The following is an 18,573-nucleotide window of genomic DNA, read 5'->3' as shown; positions in this document are numbered from 1 at the left end:
TGGTACAACCGTCACGGCGCGTGGCCTGGCACGCTTTAAGTTGCGCGTCGTGAATGTGCATCATGTTGAACTTCTTTCGCACCGTAGCCAACCGTGCTGATCTGCCGTGCCGGGGGAAGGACGACAACACTGAACGGGTGATGTGCAGTTGATGTCTCGTGACGAGAGGACACGGACGCGCAGAGCCGGCCCAGCCACTAAGCGACCCTTGCAATTGCAAAGGGCCCCGTGGCCAGCAGAGGGCCCCCTAGAGTCACTGCTAGCGAGTGGGTGAAAAAAATCATACATCAAAGGGGCCTCCAACCAAATTTTGCTTTGGGCCCCCAAAGGTCTAGGGCCGGTTCTGCGGACGCGTCATCGCCGTCCTTGATGTCTTCCACCGCGAAGCCTCTCGTGCCAGTGCATGGCGAAGCCCGCGATCAAAGGGGCACTGGAGATGATCTCTCGACCAGTCGGCGATTGCAGACGAGAACCGCGTGGTTCGTGTTGAACGTGACCCCTCGGGCGGTTTACAAAACGAGCTACGGGCAAGCTGCACTGCACGCTCATCCCCCGAAAACAACCCGAACCATATCCTGAGACCACCACCACCGCTCGATTACAAACAAAAAACCTCCAACCCACTCGCACCGCGCAATTCCTGCGGCCAGCACGCAAAGTCCCTGCGTCGGGGCTCCTTGGCCACGCGGTGGCAGGCGCGGCCCGGGCGGACGTCTCGTTCAGATGCCCCCCCTCTCTCATGCTTGCGGTGGCACCACCAAGCCACGGCAGCACGGCCCGACCTTTGACCGAGGGCCTCCGCCCCCCCCGCCCCACGCCGTGCCCATGGTGGGCGGTGAATTTGTCACAACCATTACCGGCGTCGGTCATTGCGGCGTGGTGAGCTGTCACTTGTGGGCAGGTCGCTTCTGACAAAGAAGCTGCTCGCTCCAGTGGGCATTACCTAACGAGATAAACAGTTTAGTTTTTATTTGTATATTTTATAAACGTCATTTTTTACCGTTCATATACGTTGCACTCTCATCGTGTTTTTGTTTTGAAAATTGTTGGAACGTTCTGACCTGCCCCTTACTTGGACACCTGTGTGAAAATAATTAAATAGCTCCTCGGATTCGCACAACATAAATATTCTGATGAATGTTGCTGCTCTTGCCTTCTGTTTCCCACAACGCCTGTAAAGCAGTCGACCACACAAACACATCAACACGTTCCGTTTCAATAACCCTGTGTGTGGCCTTCAAACGAAAATACAAATAATCGGCGACGTTTCGGGCATTCTTCACCCTACCTCTAATGGAGGACCATTGCCTAAAACGTCGCTGAATGTACATCTGTTGCTTCTTTTCAGGCCGCACAGTGCTGCTGACGAACGTGTTGATGATTGTGCACCACTGCCAACGCAGCAGCAGCGCCACCAAATAATTAGTTCACTTATGCGTGGCGGTTACCCATCCAGGCACTATCCAGGCTCAAACCTGCTTAGCTTCCGATGCAAAAGCTCAGGTGTATTCTGGGTTATTTGGTTTTTGGCAAAATTGTTCGTAGTCATCGTTTATATTGACATTTGTTTTGCCCTTCAGGGTCCTTGCTACCCTCGGCTTTTATTCCCGACTGACCAGCTGTATCGCCTCTCTCGCTCTCTCCGAAAGCTACATTGTGCTGACCACGTCTGCTGGCATCATGGACCATGAGCAGGCGAGGCACAAACTAAACTACTCACTATTTTTTTTTTCTTGGCAAGGCCCACTGAGGATATGCAGCTCTTTATCAGAAGCCACCTGGCCACATGACAGCTCAACGAATTGGCTTATCACGTGGACATGTATAGCAGCCAAATACTCCAAACGCGTGATGTTGATTATAAATGTGGAGGGAAAAACAGGACCTGGAGGAAAATCCACGCGACCACGAGGAGAGAGACATGCACACTCACAAATATACAGGCGTCAGGGATCGGGATCAGAATTGAACCCACGACCTCCTGCATACCAGGCGAGGTAGTTAACATCTCCTAGCCACCGTGACGCCGCAGACACGCAGGAGGCAAGATCATGGGCTGCGTCTTCTGAGCCGTCTTTGCACTGTAACAGAATAAGCGTCACTATTTATAAGTCTCCTTGCATCCCATGCCCTCCGTGTGCACGTGTGTGTTGCGCTAAGTTGCCATCAGCATCCCCTCGGCTTATATAATACGCGCATATACACTTCGGAGGTAATTGGACATTTCTGTAATGGTTCTGTTTCTGGTTCACAAATTGGCTAAATTAATATTTGAATCAAGAGTTAATTCCTTTGCGGTGTTTTACGCGCACAGTGCTAATACCTTCAAGGGCAAACGGACAGTTATCATCTTGGTTCTTTCGGTAAAGTCACGTAGAAGGGAAATATTAAAGTAATAAAAATAAACATAATAAAAATGTTAACGACAGCGTCCTAATGAAGACGCTGTCTTTCCGACACCTCTGTTCTTCACTTGAGGATGGCTGCTTGCATTGTGGCCGAAACGTCGTGAGAATATGTATTATGTTTTACTTTCATTATTTTATTATTTCCCTTCTACGTGACATTTATCGTCAACACATTTTCGCCCCCGGAAATATTTATCCTCGAAGTACGTCGGCTAAGTAAATCATTGAGCGACGTATTACATTGGCCTCTAACCGAACATGTTTCGCGTGCGGAGGACAGAGAATGGCGTTCGGAACATACCGAGTGGGACAACGAATGTCGTGGTTGTATCGCAGCCACAATGCCAGCGGGGGAGATCGCGTGTGTCGCACTCGAGAGCAGCGTCTCGCTTTAAACATCGCACGAGAGGCGACCGCGTCCATCGGCACAGATCATCGACACAAATTACAAAGGGGCACACGCATTTTTTTTTCTTTTGCGAGGCTGTCGCGTTTAATACGAACAATCAACAACAACACCCCAACAACAAATGCTGAGGTAGGAGACAGAAAATACTTTAGTCAATATACGAAATGCGCCGGGGGCTCACCGAATGTCTCAACAACAATGCCGCCGCACCGGCACAAAGACGGCCAGACAGCCAAGAAACACACGCGGCGCAGATATGCACAGCACGCAGTACGAATGCGCACAGCACAAACCCACCGACACACCCAACAACACACATAACACACACCGACTCACACAACACAAACCCACCAACACACAACACAAACCCACCAACACACACAACGCACACAACACAAACACACCGACTCACACAACACAAACCCACCAACACACAACACAAACCCACCAACACACACAACGCACACAACACAAACCCACCAACACACACAACACACACCAACACACACAACACACATCCAACAACACACACAACACACACCAACTCACACAACGCACACCAACACAAACCCACCAACACACACAACACACACCAACTCACACAACACACACCAACACAAACCCACCAACACCGACTCACACAACACAAACCCATCTACAAAGGCAGACGCGCGCGCGCGCAGAACTCCACGCACCAAACTCACCCCGGTCGTCCTCAACACACACAGACAAAGGTCCCCCGTGTAGCCTTAGCAGACTGTGGGGGGCAATTGCTATTAGCGAGCCCCTATGAAGGGCCGGCACGGAACATGAGGAGGTGGATGGCCAGCACCACGCTCGACCGCCTTTGTCTTCCTAGTGGCGATGTTTACACACCGCACCAGGTACTCGTTTGAGGCCGAGTCGACCTAGGGGAGGAGCCCAGGACCGGTTGAGATAATCGTCACCGGTGTTGGCCGTGATCGGGAATCGAGCCCCAAGTTTGTAGTGCAGCATAATGACCGCTACACGGTGACGTCACCACGGTGCTTGTGCCAAGCTAGGTGCACTTTGAGGCTGTCACGTGCAATGTGGCAGGCTCGCTGACAGAAGGTCACAGGGCAGACCCAGGTGCCATGGCTTGGCCGATATGACTGCTTCATAGAAATACAAAGATCCCCCGTATAGCCTTAACAGGCTGTTGGGGCAAGTGCTGTTAGCGAGCACCTAAGAAGGCCGGCACGGTACACGAGGGGGTGGGTGGCCAGCACCGCACCCGACCGCCTTTGTCTCCTCATTGGCGATGTTTTTACACACCGCACCAGTTACTCATTTGAGGCTGAGTCGACCTAGAGCAGGCCCAGGACCTGTTCAGAATATCGTTACTGGTGGTGGCCGTGAGCTGGAATTGAACTTTGGTCGCCGGGTTCCTAGTGCAGCGTGCTAACCACGACACTACCGCTCCCCACCTCCTACACTCACTCATGCACACTCATTCACGCGTGGCTTCTGCACACATGCAGACTCAATTACACCCAACAGAGTGAATGCTGTGAACAGCAATGGAACGTTTGGTGAACACAAATGTCCGCTGTTGCTCATTCCCCACTGGAAACATCTCTGACAATTAACTCTGCGTCTCCCTAAGAAATTGACTGGATATCAACACTTGATGCCAAACTGTAAAATGCTGCTGCTCCTCTTCCATACAACATTATCGTAGCTGACAAGTTAAGGGATTTTACCCCAAACAGTTAATCTATTTTACAACCGACAATTCACGGTTTATTTTCGGTGACAGTTCACGGATGTTTGATGGTGACGGTTCACTCTTTTTTCCCACCAACTTAGTGGCCTTCATCGTTGGACAGTTCGTGTCAGCGTGGCACAGCCAGTCCATCTCCACAAGCTCCAGGCCTTCGCAGTACGAGTACGGCCGCCTGTTCAGAAGCTAAACGCAAAGGGAGGGGAGAAAATAAATTAGAGTAACACCCACCCCCTCGTGCGTCGTGCCGTCCTTCATAGGTGCTCGCTAACGGCACTTGCCTCAACAGTCTGTTTAAAGGCTGCACAGGGGATCATTTTCTGGTGTCGGTCTAAACCAGAGGTCGGTAAGCAAAACAACAAGAAGAGCCACTTTTTTCGATTTCGGTAAAAAAATTATATTTCAAGAGCCGCAATGTATGTGAATACGACACGGTCCTTAATAAGTCATAGGGGGGGGGGCAGGTGTGGGTCCCCTTCTCTCCGGCAGGCGCCCTCACCCGGGGAGACACGTGCGCTGGCTGACGACGAGGGCCGGGGGAGCGGCTGGGCCGGTGGACGACGGCCGGGCCGCCCCGGTCCAGGCTGGACGCCGACGTGTCGCTCGCTAAGCCCGAGTCCAGGACGTTGAGTCCCGACTGCAAACTGAGATCACGCAGCGGTGGGGGCAGTGGGGGGGTAGAGGGTGGACGGACAGGCGGGCCGGGGTGCGAGAGGGTCAACGGGTGGGAGGACTCGATGGGGATCAGAAACGAAAATAAATAACGGACGCGGTGGAGGAGCGATTGGATTAGAGGGGAGCGCCGAGGTTTGGCAAGAGCCCTTGACAGTCGGGGCGGAGGCGATCGGATGGAGCCAACGCCGGGGGTGGGAGGGGGAATAATAATCGTCGTCGTTGTCGTCGGCATCTTAACGTCCTCACACGGGGTCTCCGAACGGCCGTTTCCCACCAAAGTAACAGCACCAACGTATTTGTGCGGCAAACGTTTGCTGCGTCATCTGGTTGTTATAGCTCGCACTACGTAGAAGCCGAGAGAGGCCAAAACACCCTCTGCAGTGTTGGCTCTCGAGGATAGAGGATTATCCCCCAGCAGTGGTGCATGCAAGCAGTTGCAGGCGCTGCACCTATGGCCCTAACTTCGCTCGTCGCACGCCGCCACCGCCGTTGTGTGGTAGCTTTGGGCTCTTCTTGTGCAGGTCAAATCCGAAGCTCACGTACCAGGAGAAGCGTCGCCTCTTCTCCTGGCAAGTGAGCAGCCCGGCAACCATGGGACCGTTGGGTCAACATTTGTCCAACGGTTCCAACCACATGCCAACGTTGCTCCAACGTTGGGCGAACCTTGGGTCCGACGGTACCAATCGCGTTGGCCGAACGTTGGGCAAACGTTGGCCCAACGGTTTTAACCACATGCCAACATTGCTCCAACGTTGGCCCAACGGTTCCAACCACATGCCAACATTGCTCCAACGTTGGGCGAACCTTGGGTCCGACGGTACCAATCGCGTTGGCCGAACGTTGGCGAGTTTACTGGGGAAAATGTAGGGCAGCGCTGCGTGGTCAGTCCGTGTCCCTCCTACCCCCACCCCCGGCTCCACTTGGCTTAACGAGGTTACAACGTCCTGCAAATTGATTCGTAATCACATTCAGGGGCAACGAAGAGCGTCCTGAGTCGGCGAGTAATTTTTTGAGTGCGAAATTTTAATGCATTTCTATTTTTTAACTTCAGCTTCAGGGCGAGAGTGCGAGCGGCGTTCAGCTGCCGAACGAAGTTCGCCGGTGGCGTTGGACTCTTAACGAGCAGCAGCAACGCTGGAATCGGCGGCTCAGCGTGAATCTGGCTCGCCTCTTTCCTGCGGGACAGAACCCAGCAGGTCGCTACGGGGCATCGTGCCTCGCCTGTTAGTCATGCCACATTTGGGCTACCCCCAGGGCTCAATAGTACCCACCTCCCCAACCCCACCTAGTGGGCAATGTGTATGTCAGTCCATGAGATGATCTCATACGTAGACATGTGGTCTTCAGTGGCATCAATATGCGGACGATAATCAGATCTACATCACTTTGTGCGTCAGATCCAGACGCCGCGATCTCTACGCTATCAGAATGCTTGTCTGAGGTCGCGGTCTGGATAGAGCAAAACTGGCTGAAGCCAAACCCGGCCCAAGACAGAGTACACGATTGCCAGCTCGGAGTGTGGCGTTTGAGAATGTTGCAGGTTGCAATTTTCTTTTACTCAGTCGGTGTTAGCCGCTGAGGTCGTGACGGGTTTATTTTTTCACTCATGTTGCTCTGTGCCCCCCCCCCGTAGCGTTTCCGTTCCGCTGTAATGTGCACCGATGCCTACCGCATTGAGGGGCGATATTGGCACGTAAAATGAAGATTTATTGATTGATCCAATCCACGTGCGCCGCACTGCGCCTCTCAACTTAATTCCAAGCGTGCGTGTCGCCAACGTCGGAACTGCCATCGTCAAGTGCGGTTCTCTAGCGGAGTGATCTGGGTTGCCGCCATCGGAACGAGGAATCTCCACCACTGGCTCAGAACCACCAATGACTATTAGCACCACCACCCCCCAAAAACACACGAGAGACGCTCTGAGCCAGATATCCTGGACGTGTTGATCAAAGAGTCAAAACACAATGCCCTGGCGACTTGCCCATCCGTTAGTGATGAAGGCTTTGGCACGCTCGACAGAACGTGAACCCGCGAGCCTTGTGACTCTGAAACTGACACAGGGAGCGCACTCTTCACGACGGAGACGCGAATTGTGCCAGGAGGGGCGGAATGTGTGGCCGCCCCCACTCTGAACCCCTCCTCTCTCACCGGACGCTGCTGCTTCTCCGCGCAGCAGCGTCGATGGCCCTCAAGCAGCCTCGTGCGCCCGATCCTCATCTTGCCTGAGCACCTGGTCCAGTTTTTCCCTTCCATCTCCATCATTTTCCTCTCATTTCCCCATTCTATCCCATCTCTCTTCCTTTTCCCCTTCATTTTTTGTGTCTTCTACGTCACGCCCTTTGACTGTACTGGGCCCTTCCCGTGGTGGAGTGCCGTGTGGGATCTGCTGAAAAGAAACTAATAATAATTTGAACGTAAAAAATGTCCAAGCCGAAGGGCATATCACGACACGAATGACACGGGGGAAGAGGTAACAATGTGCATGGAGGTGGAAGCAGTGACATAGCCATAAGTGTGCAGGCGGTGCGACTGCACCGGTGCCTACAGACTGCTTCCGGCCAGTGGGCCATGGCTACGAATAGGCCATTATAATTGGGCAGGTGGCGTCATGCCATTCTTAGCACCAGGGCCCATTCCAGCCGCGCCGTGCCACCGCGTGATGTTTCAGAGACGGGGACAAAACTGGGTCGAGGGTCGTTAGGGCCGTAACTTTGGGAGCGAGCAAAGTGAGGGACTCAAGCCCGGACTTAAAATCCCACGGTGGCACGGAGACCCAAGTTCCATGGCGCGCCGCGACAGAGGCGTTACCTGATACCTGCTCGCCCGGCCCGCCCCAGGCCTCCGCGAGGGTGACCGGTGGGGGCCTCGTTCGGACCCCGGGCCGCGGGTCCCGCCAGCACGGGCACAGCCGCCGCCGCCGCCTCTTCGCTCGCCAGGGACTGCGCCGACCCCCAGGTCCAGGAGCTCCGTGCCGGTCGCGACCAGATCTCGTCGCAGCGGCTGAAGCGCCGGTAACTGCTGGCGGTGGTGGGGGTTGCGGAGGGGGAAAGGGGGTGGGTTGGGGGCTGTGCGTTTGGGGTAACCGACTGGGATGCGCTCACCGGGCGGTGCCGTTTGCGATTTGGGCACCTGTGAAATGCCTGGACATCTGTGGGAAAGAGCTTTGTAGCTCAGCGGATTTGTCCAATGTAAATAAATATTATAATTTTGAATTTGGGGATGATGTTGACGAGGAAATGTTTGTTGTTGTTTCGGATTGATCACAAAGTGTGATGTTATATGGAAGCGATGTGACATTGTGGACATTTTTTTTTATTTTTCAGCCAAAAGTGGTGTCACGTCGTATTGGGCCATGCCACCTACGTACACACGAAGACACGTGGCATCATTGCTTGATGTAAACTGATCTAACAATCTGAAAAAAGGGATCTGAAATTGATCTTGAATAGCTGAAAATGTAAAAGCCGAGATTCGTCCCGAGTTTGCCGCAATATCATTTTTAAAACATCCGACTGACCGCGTGGCCACGAGACTGCGCGTACCGCCACCAACTCGAACTGACGGACAAAGCTCAGAGCATTGCCCGTGCAACGCGGCGGTCCCATCACACGCATGCAAGGAATCCGCACCTGCGGTTAGCACGGTTGGCTACGTACGGTGCGAAAGAAGTTCAACATACATCCGTACTGCCCATAGACTAACACTGCCCATAGACTCCACACTACCCATAGACTAACACTGCCCATAGACTAACACTGCCCATAGACTAACACTGCCCTATAGACTAACACTGCCCATAGACTCAACACGGTACCTCCGATTAGCACGGTTGGCTATGTGCGGTGCGAAAGAAGTTCAACACACATCCGGACTACCCATAGACTAACACTACCCATAGACTAACACTGCCCATAGACTCAACACTACCCATAGACTAACACTGCCCATAAACTCAACACTACCCATAGACTTTCAATGCCCATAGACTCAACACTACCCATAGACTAACAATGCCCATAGACTCAACACTACCCATAGACTTTCAATGCCCATAGACTAACACTGCCCATAGACTCAACACTACCCATAGACTAACAATGCCCATAGACTAACACTGCCCATAGACTAACACTGCCCATAGACTCAACACTACCCATAGACTAACAATGCCCATAGACTCAACACTACCCATAGACTTTCAATGCCCATAGACTAACACTGCCCATAGACTCAACACTACCCATAGACTAACAATGCCCATAGACTAACACTGCCCATAGACTAACACTGCCCATAGACTCAACACTACCCATAGACTAACAATGCCCATAGACTCAACACTGCCCATAGACTAACACTGCCCATAGACTCAACACTACCCATAGACTAACACTGCCCATAGACTCAACACTACCCATAGACTAACAATGCCCATAGACTCAACACTACCCATAGACTAACAATGCCCATAGACTCAACACTGCCCATAGACTAACACTGCCCATAGACTCAACACTACCCATAGACTAACAATGCCCATAGACTCAACACTACCCATAGACTAACAATGCTCATAGACTCAACACTACCCATAGACTAACAATGCCCATAGACTAACACGCCCATAGACTCAACACTACCCATAGACTACACTGCCCATATACTCAACACCCATATGACTAACAATGCCCAATAGACTCAACACTACCATAGACTAACAATGCCATAGACTCAACACTGCCCATAGACTAACACTGCCCATAGACTCAACACTACCATAGACTAACACTGCCCCATAGACTCAACACTACCCATAGACTAACAATGCCCATAGACTCAACACTACCCATAGACTCAACACTGCCCATAGACTAACACTGCCCATAGACTCAACACTACCCATAGACTAACAATGCCCATAGACTAACACTGCCCATAGACTAACACTGCCCATAGACTCAACACTACCCATAGACTAACAATGCCCATAGACTCAACACTGCCCATAGACTAACACTGCCCATAGACTCAACACTACCCATAGACTAACACTGCCCATAGACTCAACACTACCCATAGACTAACAATGCCCATAGACTCAACACTACCCATAGACTAACAATGCCCATAGACTCAACACTGCCCATAGACTCAACACTGCCCATAGACTAACACTGCCCATAGACTCAACACTACCCATAGACTAACAATGCCCATAGACTAACACTGCCCATAGACTAACACTGCCCATAGACTCAACACTACCCATAGACTAACAATGCCCATAGACTCAACACTGCCCATAGACTAACACTGCCCATAGACTCAACACTACCCATAGACTAACACTGCCCATAGACTCAACACTACCCATAGACTAACAATGCCCATAGACTCAACACTACCCATAGACTAACAATGCCCATAGACTCAACACTGCCCATAGACTAACACTGCCCATAGACTCAACAGTACCCATAGACTAACAATGCCCATAGACTCAACACTGCCCATAGACTAACACTGCCCATGGACCCAACACTGCCCATACACTCAACACTGCCAATAGACTAACACTACCCATAGACTAATACTACCCATAGACTAACACTACCCATAGACTGACACTGCCCATAGACTCAACACTACCCATAGACTCAACACTGCCCATAGACTAACACTGCCCATAGACTCAACACTACCCATAGACTAACACTGCCCATGGACCCAACACTGCCCATGGACCCAACACTGCACCTCCGATTAGCACGGTTATGTCGTTGTTTTGTCAGTGAGTGCTGGATTTGAGCGCTTGCGACGACCGCCCCTGCGGCGTCAAGGTATCTGCCGCCGCGGGCGGCCACCTTTTCCGAACCGCGCCGTGCCGAGCGGCACTTTGGGCGCCGCGAGCCGGGTCCATCCAACGGTGGCGGAGCTGGTGCTGACGCTGGTGCGTGTAAATTTTTTTTTTTAACGCTTCCCCCAGGAAGCGTCGCTCGTTATTGTTCGCCGTGTTGTTTTAGGTTGCGAGGTTTTTTTTATTGCCCAGGAGGGGAAATCCTCACATCTCAAAACACAGGGGGGGGAGGGAGGGGGGAAGAGCCGGTGGGGGTTGGAGGCTGAGGGCGGGGGGGTCACAACCTGGGAGGGTGGCATAGTGAGGCACGGGTCCCTGCCATTGCCATTCGAGGCATTCGGACGGCGGAGAAAGTAACACGATTTCACTTACTCAAAGAGCGAGAGAGAAATAACTAAAGTAATGAACAACAGATACAAAATCAGGGCGGCATATTAAAGATTCCCCCTGACCCAGTCAATTATTATAATTATCAAGCGTACGGACGTCACGTCTAAAATATCATCGCAGCGCCGCTCATTATGATGATCGTTATTCCCGTGGACCGCGCTGTGCGAAAGCAGCAGCGGTTATTATAATAATAATATATTTATTTAGAAAACGAGCGCGCTCGGCTTAATCGTTGTTTTAATAAGATGCCCGGGAAGAGATCTCCTGCCAGCCCCCACGCCCGACCCGATTGGATCGCGAGGCGGCCGCGGTCATTACGAGCTCCCCCCGCCACCACCGCCACCGCAGGAGCAACACGGCCGGTGACCCCACCGGTGACCCCGCCAATGACCCCATCGGTGACCCCGCCGGTGACCCCGCCGGTGAACCCGCAGGTGACCACGCCGGTGACCCCGCCGGTGAATCCGCAGGTGACCCTGCCGGTGACCCCGCGAACAGCTGCGACCAACCCAATATCGCCTCCCTCTAAAATCGTTTCCAGGGGGTAAACATTCAGTGACTATTTGTAGCCACCCCCCCCCCCAAGGAAAACTAAAAAATTGTTCTCGCCACCGAACGTTGTGGCTTTGGTGGGGGGGTCACGGCTTTGGGTTAGGGTCGTTTTCTGCAAGAGGAAAATTAATTAAATTTTTTAAATTAAATCTACTTTGCTTAGGGCAGAGTCAGGACCAAACACGGCGTTTGCACACTAAGCAGCTGCTGCATCACTCGGTTAGACGATGGCGCGGGGGGGGGGCTCTTAGAGAAATCTGCCTTTGAGTTTGCAACGCACGAATGTTAGACACTTGGGTGGAACCTCTTCGGAGATCCCAGCCGGTTAAACCGTCCAGGGCTGGAACTAAATCGCTCACGGGAAATCTACTCAGATCGAGGGTGGTTCCCTCCCTCGACTCATAGCGAGTGTGGCTCCCCCCCCCCTCGACTCACACTGTAGGCACCGGTGCAGTTGCACCGCCTGTACACTTGGTGGCTACGTCACTGCTTCCACCTCCATGCAAATGATTAGCTCCCTCCGTGTCATTCGTGTCGTGATATGCTCTTCGACTTGGACATTTTATTCATTCAAATTATCATAATATTTGTTTTTACCGGATCCAACAAAAACACACCACCGCGGGAAGGGGAGTAGAGTCCAGGGGTGTAAAGCGTAAGAGCAATAATACAAATTAACGAGAAACGGAGGAGAGATACAACGTACGGTGAACTTCTTTCGCGCCGTACGTAGCCAACGGAGAGCAAAAAGCCTCTCGCGAAATCCAGGTGCCCCCGTTCACACGAGGCAAGAGGCACGAGCGACGCCCGTGCAGACGACTAAGTGTGAAATTAAACAGCTCTGTTTCTTCACATGAGGACGGCTGCTTGAGTTGTGGCCGAAACGTCGTGAGAATTTAATTTAACGTTTAATTATTTTATTATTTTATTATTTCCCTTCTACGTGACTTTACCGAAAGAACCAAGAATATGAATCCCTGCAGTCACGAAAGCTTTCAATCAAAATGTAACTACCTAACTAACCAAAAAACACCTCTATCATGGATAACACTGGGCGCGACAGCCTACGTGTTGAAACTGAAGAACAGAAGAGAGCGAGAGAAATCGCAAAGCTGTTTAAGATGCTCAGTCGTGAGCCACCCTCCCCCCACCCACCAAATCCACTCCTTGGCCGATGTCGGCTAGGAGCTGATGGAGGGAGGGGGGGGCCTCTAAAGATTGTGGGCCGCGTGGTCCGCAAGAGAGCGGCCGGTCATCGTGACCTTCTCACGGCCGTCACGTGTCTCTGCGCACAAGAGCTATCGTGGTTAAACCTCGCTCTCACTGCTCCAGACATTGTTTATTGCATTTCATTTTCCAACATCAGCCACGTGGCCGTGGTGGTGGTGGTGTTGTTGGGGGGGGGGGGCAGACCTGGGATGAAGCCACCGCTCTCAGCGGAGCAGGAAGTCGCTTGCGTTGCTCACACGTGAAATCGTGATGTGTGTGTGTCGCCGTGTCTGTGTGTGTCGTGGTGAAACTACGGTGAGTGTGTGTGTGTCACCGTGTCTGTGTGTGTTGTGGTGAAACTACGGTGAGAGTGTGTGTGTCACCGTGTTGTGTGTTGTGGTGAAACTACGGTGAGTGTGTGTGTGTCACTGTGTCTGTGTGTGTCGTGGTGAAACTACGGTGAGTGTGTGTGTGTCACTGTGTGTGTGTCGTGGTGAAACTACGGTGAGTGTGTGTGTGTGTCACCGTGCCTGTGTGTGTCGTGGTGAAACTACGGTGAGTGTGTGTGTGTGTCACCGTGTCTGTGTGTGTTGTGGTGAAACTACGGTGAGAGTGTGTGTGTCATCGTGTGTGTGTTGTGGTGAAACTACGGTGAGTGTGTGTGTGTCGCCGTGTCTGTGTGTGTCGTGGTGAAACTACGGTGAGTGTGTGTGTGTCACCGTGTCTGTGTGTGTCGTGGTGAAACTACGGTGAGTGTGTGTGTGTCACCGTGTCTGTGTGTGTCGTGGTGAAACTACGGTGAGTGTGTGTGTGTGTCACCGTGCTGTGTGTCGTGGTGAACTACGGTGAGTGTGTGTGTGCACCGTGTCTGTGTGTGTTGTGGTGAAACTACGGTGAGAGTGTGTGGTGTCACCGTGTGTGTGTTGTTGGTGAAACTACGGTGAGTTGTGTGTGTGTCGCCGGTGTCTGTGTGTGTCGTGGTGAAACTACGGTGAGTGTGTGTGTGTCACCGTGTCTGTGTGTGTTGTGGTGAAACTACGGTGAGAGTGTGTGTTAGTCAACCGTGTGTGTGTGTGGTGAAACTACGGTGAGTGTGTGTGTGTCAGCCGTGTCTGTGTGTGTCGTGGTGAAACTACGTGAGTGTGGTGTGTGTCACCGTGTCTGTGTGTGTTGTGGTGAAACTACGGTGAGAGTGTGTGTGTCACCGTGTGATGTGTTGTGGTGAAACTACGGTGAGTGTGTGTGTGTCGACGTGTCTGTGTGTGTCGTGGTAGACAACTACGTGTGAGTGTGTGTGTGTCACCGTGTCTGTGTGTGTCGTGGTGAAACTACGGTGAGTGTGTGTGTGTCACCGTGTGTGTGTTGTGGTGAAACTACGGTGAGTGTGTGTGTGTCACCGTGTGTGTGTCGTGGTGAAACTACGGTGAGTGTGTGTGTCACCGTGTCTGTGTGTGTTGTGGTGAAACTACGGTGAGAGTGTGTGTGTCACCGTGTGTGTGTTGTGGTGAAACTACGGTGAGTGTGTGTGTGTCGCCGTGTCTGTGTGTGTCGTGGTGAAACTACGGTGAGTGTGTGTGTGTCACCGTGTCTGTGTGTGTTGTGGTGAAACTACGGTGAGAGTGTGTGTGTCACCGTGTGTGTGTTGTGGTGAAACTACGGTGAGTGTGTGTGTGTCGCCGTGTCTGTGTCGTGTGTGTCGCCGTGTGTGTGTCGTGGTGAAACTACGGTGAGTGTGTGTGTCACTGTGTGTGTGTGTGTTGTGGTGAAACTACGGTGAGAGTGTGTGTGTCACCGTGTGTGTGTTGTGGTGAAACTACGGTGAGTGTGTGTGTGTCGCCGTGTCTGTGTGTGTCGTGGTGAAACTACGGTGAGTGTGTGTGTCGCCGTGTCTGTGTGTGTCGTGGTGAAACTACGGTGTGTGTGTCACCGTGCGTGTGTCGTGGTGAAACTACGGTGTGTGTGTGTGTGTGTCACCGTGTCTGTGTGTGGCGTGGTGAAACTACGGTGTGTGTGTCACCGTGCGTGTGTCGTGGTGAAACTACGGTGTGTGTGTGTGTGTCGCCGTGTCTGTGTGTCGTGGTGAAGTGTGTGTGTCACCGTGTGTGTGTCGTGGTGAAACTACGGTGAGTGTGTGTGTGTGTCACCGTGCGTGTGTGAACTGGGGAGCGGTAGTGTAGCGGTTAGCGCGCTGCGCTACGAACCCGGCGGCCCGAATTTGATTCCCGCTCACGGCCCAACACCAGTAAAGATTATCTGAACCGGTTCTGGGCCTCCCCTAGGTCGACTCAGCCTCAAATCAGTACCCTGTGCGGTGTGTAAACATCGCCACTGGGGAGACAAAGGCAGCCGGGCGTGGTGCTGGCCACCCACCCCCTCGTGTGGCGTGCCGGCCTTCATAGGTGCTACTCGCTAACAGCACTTGCCCCAACAGTCTGTTGAGGCTATACGGGGGATCTTTGCCTTTTGTGTCACGGTGTGCGCCGCTCGTCGCCCCCCTCGGCTCCGCTTTCCTCCTTCCGCCAAATCTGCCCCCAGCGGCCCGGGGCCGATTTCGCCACGCGGAGAGCGACGCGTTTCGAGTCGTGGGGCGCAGTCGTCACGCGGAGAGCGCCAGGCAGCCTTCCATCTCCGCCTCGTCAGCCACCCACCCCCCACGACTCCCACCACCACCACCTCGTCACCCACCCACCCCCCACGACTCCCACCACCACCACCTCATCACCCACCCACCTCCCCCACGACTCCCACCACCACCACCTCGTCACCCACCCCCCACGACTCCCACCACCACCACCTCGTCACCCACCCACCCCACCACCACCACCACCACCACCTCGTCACCCACCCACCCCCCCACGACTCCCACCACCACCACCACCACCTCGTCACCCACCCACCCCCCCACGACTCCCACCACCACCAACCACCTCGTCACCCACCCACCCCCCCACGACTCCCACCACCACCTCCGCCCCCCCCTCTTCCTGTTTTCACTCGCGAGCTTCGTGCCCCAGGACGCGCGGCTGGTGGCGTTTGGGGGGTGCCGGGAGTGGGAACCAATCGCCCCCCCCCCCGCCCCCCCCCCGCCCCCCCCGCCTGAGGCCGTCATACCGCGAAACAACGCGGGTCCTCCCCACGATCGCTCGCTCACGATCACCGTCTCGATGCCCCCTCTCTCCTCCCTCTCTCACTCACCCCCCCTCTCTCTTCACTGCACTTCCCCCTCTCTCTCACTCGCCCCCCTCTCTTCGTCACTCCCCCCTCTCTCTCATTCAACCCCGCTCTCTCACTCCCCCTCGCTCTTACTCACGGCCCGTCTCTCTCTTAATCAGACCCCCTCTCTCTCACATCCCCCCTCCCCTCTCTGTCTCTTCTCTCTGCTCCTCCCCCTCTCTCTCACTCTCCCCTTCTCTCCTCACCTCCCTCTCATCGTACTCACTCCCCTCAGCTCTCAACTCTTCACCCCCTCTCTCTCACTCCCCCCTCTCTCTTACTCACCCCCCTCTCTCTTACTCACCCCCCTCTCTCTTACTCACCCCCCTCTCTCTCACTCTCCCCCTCTCTCTCACTCACCCCCCCTCTCTCTCACTCCCCCCCTCTCTCTCACTCCCCCCTCTCTCTCACTCCCCCCTCTCTCTCACTCCCCCCTCTCTCTCACTCCCCCCTCTCTCTCACTCCCCCCTCTCTCTCACTCCCCCCTCTCTCTCATTCACACCCCTCTCTCTCACTCCCCCCTCTCTCTCACTCCCCCCTCTCTCTCACTCCCCCCTCTCTCTCTCACTCCCCCCTCTCTCTCATTCACCCCCCTCTCTCTCACTCCCCCCTCTCTCTTACTCACCCCCCTCTCTCTTACTCACCCCCCTCTCTCTTACTCACCCCCCTCTCTCTCACTCTCCCCCTCTCTCTCACCCCCCCCCCCTCTCACTCCCCCTCTCTCTCACACTCCCCCTCTCTCTCACTCTCCCCCCTCTCTCTCACTCTCCCCCCTCTCTCTTACTCACCCCCCTCTCTCTCACTCTCCCCCCTCTCTCTGGCTCCTCTCTCTCTTTTTTATTATTATTTTTTAAACAAAACATTTAAAATTCTAAAGTTTCATTTGTAAATTCAAGACCGAAATGTCAACAAATGCTGTCATACGAAGAACTATCAAATGGGTAGTCGTTTCCTCCACTCTACTGTTGGAACAAGGGCCACCGCTCTCTGTCACTCTATTACTTTCTCTCACTCTCCCCTCTCTCGCACCAAGCGAACGGAACGCTTTGTCAATATCGACTGCTGCAGGAGGAGGAGGACCCCCCCCCCCAACTCCCCCATCCCCAGCTGATGATAGCACTTGCATCCGCTGGTTTGCTAAGGCTACAATAGCGGGGGTTGGGTGGGGATATTCGTCTTTGTTTTGCACTGGCAGAACGCCGGCCCGCGGTCTATCTACGTACGTGTGTGTGTATGTTTCCCGCTCACGGCAAACACCAACAGTGACGAGTGTCTGAACCGATCCTGGGCCTCCCCAAGGTCGACTCAGCCTCAAATGAGTACCTGGTGCGGTGTGTAAACATTACCACTAGGAAGACAATGGCGGTCGGGCGTGGTGCTGGCCACCCACCCCCTCGTGTACCGTTGTGGCCTTCATAGGTGCTCGCTAACAGCACTTGCCCCTACAGTCTGTTAAGGCTATATGGGGGATCTTTGTATGTTGAACGGAGGGCGACGCTCACAACAACGAGCAGAGCGCCGGGCGGATAAAATGAAGCAAGTCGGCACAGCAGGGGGGGTACAGCTGGTGGTGCATCTACCGGTCGATTGTGATGTGAATATTTATATAAGTGCACGGAACCCAGCCTGTAGCAACTTGTTTGTGCGCGGTTGAGTGCCCAGCCGATCTACTATCCAGGCTCAAGTCTGCTGAGCCTCCGAGATCTGATGAGATCGGGTGCGTTACAAGTGATTTGGTCACAAGTTTTTTTGTTGTGTGGAGCAGAGATCGCAAAATGCATTTAATAATAATGATGACCATGATGATGTCAACTTGTGACGCTGCTGACGCACAATATCCGCTCGCTCTCGTAGAGAGGGGGAGGGAGGGAGAACGACTCCGAGAGGCGAGGAGGAGTTACCGGAGATGAGCGCTAAGCCGGCGCTTCCAGCAATTGCCCAAGCTCTGCGTTCCCATGTGTATAGGAACGAATAGTTGTTGAGACAATTAATGAGCATGCATATATATGCGAGGAAAACGGAGCTCCCGGATAAATCTCACGCGCGCGAGGGGGAAACACTCTATCCCATACAGGTGGAACGGATGGAGATCAGTCCACATTTTGCCGTACCACGT

The 18,573-nt window shown here is 53.5% G+C and overlaps 1 protein-coding gene across 3 annotated transcripts in view; it reads right to left on the bottom strand.

Moving 5' to 3' along the window:
- Positions 1-2,882: 2,882 nt before the first annotated feature.
- The window catches only part of LOC133353613 (interphotoreceptor matrix proteoglycan 2-like), a 22,324-nt gene continuing 6,633 nt past the window's right edge, over positions 2,883-18,573 (bottom strand). For 2 of the 3 annotated variants that reach the window (XM_061569992.1, XM_061569994.1), the window contains 3 exons: positions 8,045-8,254; positions 5,061-5,205; positions 2,883-4,747 (listed from right to left, as the gene is read on the bottom strand). In XM_061569992.1, the coding sequence (XP_061425976.1) occupies positions 4,556-4,747; positions 5,061-5,205; positions 8,045-8,254 (547 nt within the window). In that variant the 3' untranslated portion in view covers positions 2,883-4,555. The remainder of the gene's footprint in view (positions 4,748-5,060; positions 5,206-8,044; positions 8,255-18,573) is intronic. The other variant, XM_061569993.1, reaches the window with a different exon arrangement.

The sequence above is a fragment of the Lethenteron reissneri genome, chromosome 44 (genome assembly GCF_015708825.2).
Source record: "Lethenteron reissneri isolate LAM-NWPU_2019-01 chromosome 44, ASM1570882v1, whole genome shotgun sequence".
Lineage (NCBI taxonomy): Eukaryota > Metazoa > Chordata > Hyperoartia > Petromyzontiformes > Petromyzontidae > Lethenteron > Lethenteron reissneri.
Note: the sequence above shows the minus strand (reverse complement) of the source record. Positions and strands in the feature narration are given on the sequence as shown.